This window comes from Rhinopithecus bieti, unplaced genomic scaffold (assembly GCF_001698545.2).
Source record: "Rhinopithecus bieti isolate Rb0 unplaced genomic scaffold, ASM169854v2 scaffold_6776, whole genome shotgun sequence".
Taxonomy (NCBI): Eukaryota; Metazoa; Chordata; class Mammalia; order Primates; family Cercopithecidae; genus Rhinopithecus; species Rhinopithecus bieti.
The window spans coordinates 1,333,339-1,336,971 of NW_016805299.1; the positions used below are offsets into that span (position 1 = coordinate 1,333,339).

The 3,633-nt window shown below is 43.9% G+C and overlaps 1 protein-coding gene across 3 annotated transcripts in view; it reads left to right on the plus strand.

Annotated features, from left to right (window-relative positions):
* The window catches only part of ANAPC5 (anaphase promoting complex subunit 5), a 45,960-nt gene extending 42,891 nt beyond the window's left edge, over positions 1-3,069 (plus strand). For 2 of the 3 annotated variants that reach the window (XM_017872086.1, XM_017872087.1), the window contains exons 16-17: positions 1,260-1,422; positions 2,728-3,069. In XM_017872086.1, coding sequence (XP_017727575.1) covers positions 1,260-1,422; positions 2,728-2,939 — 375 coding nt within the window. In that variant the 3' untranslated portion in view covers positions 2,940-3,069. The remainder of the gene's footprint in view (positions 1-1,259; positions 1,423-2,727) is intronic. The other variant, XM_017872088.1, reaches the window with a different exon arrangement.
* The last annotated feature ends 564 nt before the right edge of the window (positions 3,070-3,633 follow it).

The following is a 3,633-nucleotide window of genomic DNA, read 5'->3' on the forward strand; positions in this document are numbered from 1 at the left end:
CCCAGCCTAATTTTTAAAATACTATTTGTGTCTTTTAATCTAAAGTGAGTCTCTTGTAGACAGCATATAGTGTATACTTAAAAAATTTTTTTCTGACAATTTCAGCCATTTTTTCAGTTACACAAAAAAAGAGTGTAATTTGTTTACATTTAATGTCATTACTTCTAATTTGATTTTCTTTTTTTTTTGAGATGGAGTCTTACTCTGTCACCCAGGCTGGAGTACAGTGGTGCAATCTCTGCTCACCATATCCATTACCTCCTGGGTTCAAGTGATTCTCCTGTCTCAGCCACCCAAGTAGCTGGGATTACAGGTACGTGCTACTATGCCCAGCTAATTTTTGTAATTTTAATAAAGGCAGGGTTTCACCATGTTGGCCAGGTTGGTCTCAAACCCCTGACCTCAAGTGATCTACCCGCCTGCACCGCCCAAAGTGCTGGGATTACAGACATGAGTCACTGCACCTGCCTTGTTTTCTATATGTCATATCTTTTTTGTCCCTCAGTTCCTCCATTACTGCCTTCTGGTGTGTTAAATAGATGTTTTCTAGTTTTATTTTATTTTGAGACAAGGTCTTGCTCTGTTGCCCAGGCTGGAGTGCGGTAGCACAATTGTGGCTCACTGCTACCTTGACCTCCTGGGCTCAAGTGATTCTCCTGCCTCAGCCTCCTGAGTAACTGGGACTACAGGCATGTGCAACCATGCCCAGCTAATGGTTTTAAATTTGTTTTTTGAGACAGATTCTTGCTATGTTGCCCAGGCTGGTCTTGAACTCTTGGCCTCAAGTGACCTTCCTGCCTAATGCTCCCAAAGTGTTGGGATTATAGGCATGAGCCACTGTGCCCAGCTCTAGTGTACCATTTGAATTCTCTGTTTTTTTTTTTTTTTAAACATACTAACACCAACTGGAATCTCTTGTTTCTTTTGCTGTATTCTTTTGAGCTATTTTCCGAATTGTTACCTAGTTCAACCCCTCAGAATTACCAAGCTAAAGGATGTTAACGCTGGATCTTTTTGTAAAGACAGAAACCTTTCCATAGTGTGAATAACCACTCCCTGCTGTATTTGTCATAGTCAGAAATCGGATTGTCACATATTGTGTTTTCCAGGAGTGTGGTGCCTGTTTTAATGTAGTATATATGTCAGGTAAAAGATAAGCCAGAGACAGCCATTCGGGAGAGAACTGCCAGAAACGAAGCCTTTCCTGGTGAAGGGCAGTGGGTTTGGGTATGTACAGTGCCGTAATGTTTCTTTTTCAGCTCATTCTCGGAATCCCAGAACAGGCCTTAAGTCTTCTCCATATGGCCATTGAGCCCATCTTGGCTGACGGGGCTATCCTGGACAAAGGTCGTGCCATGTTCTTAGTGGCCAAGTGCCAGGTGGCTTCAGCAGCTTCCTATGATCAGCCGAAGAAAGCAGAAGGTAGGAAGCTGTGCAAAGACTGTTGGGCAATGCTATTCCAGAAAGCACTGAAAGTTTAGGACCCAGAAGAAGAAAAGACATTAAATTTGGAACAGCATTTAAGTTCTGAGTGTTCACAAATATATATCAAAATTTCATGCAGCATTTAAAGTGCTTCCACATGCATGATTGGCAGGAAGACTGAGGACAAGTGAATGGTTATTTTAACCCTATAGAGCCAGGTACTGGGCTAGAAGTCAGGACTTAAAGATCATTTTTTGGTTTTTGTTTTTTGTTTTTTGAGACGGAGTCTTGCTCAGTCGCCCAGGCTGGAGTGCAGTGGTGCAATCTCAGCTCACTGCAAGCTCCATCTCCTGGGTTCACACCATTCTCCTCCCTCAGCCTCCTGAATAGCTAGGACTACAGGCGCCCGCCACCATGCCCGGCTAAATTTTTTTGTATTTTTAGTAGAGACAAGGTTTCACCGTGTTAGCCAGGATGGTCTTGATTTCCTGACCTCGTGATCCACCTGCCTCGGCGTGAGCCACCAGGCCTGGCCTTTTTTTTTTTTGAGACAAAGTCTCGCTCTGTCACTCAGGCTGGAGTGCAGTGGCGCGATCTCGGCTCACTGCAACCTCTACCTTCCAGGTTCAAGCAATTCTCCTGCCTCAGCCTCCTAAGTATATACAGGCGCACGCCACCATGCCTGGCTAATTTTTGTATTTTTAGTAGGGCTTTCACCATGTTGGTCAGGCTGATCTCAAACTCCTGACCTCGTGATCCGCCCACCTCAGCCTCCCAAAGTGCTGGGATTATAGGCATGAGCCACTGTTCCTGGCTTTTTTTGTTTTGTTTTGTTTTTTTGAGGTGGAGTCTCACTTTGTCACCCAGGGTGGAGTACAGTGGCGTGATCTCAGCTCACCGCAACATCTGCCTCCTGGTTCAAGCGATTCTCCTGACTCAGCCTTCCAAGTAGCTGAGATTACAGGTGTCCGCCACCACACCTGGCTAATTTTTGTATTTTTAGTAGAGACGAGGTTTCACCATGTTGGCCATGCTGCTGTCGAACTCCTGACCTCAGGTGATCCACCCGCCTCGGCCTCCCAAAGTGCTGGGATTACAGGCATGAGTCACCGCACCCAGTCTTAAAGACATTTCTGAAAACCTCACCCTACCTAGTGGTTTGTTTTTTCTCTCTCAAAGAAAGGAGAATATAAAAGAATCTTCTGGTACTTGTTGAACAAATAAAACTAAATACCAAATTTTGAAAACTATATGTGAAGTGTTGAGTTAAATGTGTGTGTTATTTTCCCCACTTTCCATCAGCTCTGGAGGCCGCCATTGAGAACCTCAATGAAGCCAAGAACTATTTTGCAAAGGTTGACTGCAAAGAGCGAATTAGGGACGTCGTTTACTTCCAGGCCAGACTCTACCACACCCTGGGGAAGACCCAGGAGAGGAACCGGTGTGCGATGCTCTTCCGCCAGCTGCATCAGGAGCTGCCCTCTCACGGCGTACCCTTGATAAACCATCTCTAGAGAGGACATCCCTGCTGGGCTGCTGTGCAGAGTATAAGATTTTGGACTTGTTCGTGTCCCCTCTCTCCTTATAAATGATGTATTTGTGACCTATCTTGTCAATAAACTGCATTCTGATTAGTTTGTCTTACTTGGTTTCTTAGTAACTATGTATTTGTTTTATTCCCCTTTTCTTCCCTTTTGGTAGCAAAGGACACCAACTTCTTGTTAATAAATGGGTTAATAAATATAACAAGTTAGTGCAGGCATCTCAGATTATGTTCTTTCTGGGCAAAATTGCCAATATCTTGATTAGAAATTGTACGCACTCCATCATTATATAAATTCATTTAGCACCTATTCTCAGACAAGAGCTCTTCTGGGAATTGGTAGTTCTCTCCAGGGTGGTCAGTGCAGGTGTGTATGAGGCTTGGACTTTCTTCTGAGGCCTCCCTGCCTTGTTGGACTGAACCAGGGCTTGTGGTTCCTGTGGGTGCTCATGAGTACTTCTTGGCCCCTGACTGGAGATTAAGAAGGAAAAGATTTTTTCATAGTTTTTGGACCAATGACCAGAAGCATTTTTCAGTCCCTTTGTAGGTGCTGGCTTTCTTATATATTCTGCATGGGCACTTTTTTTTTTTTTCTATATTTAACTCTATAAATGAGGGATGATGATAAATTAAGTCCAGGAATTCATCATGAGTAAGGTGATTAT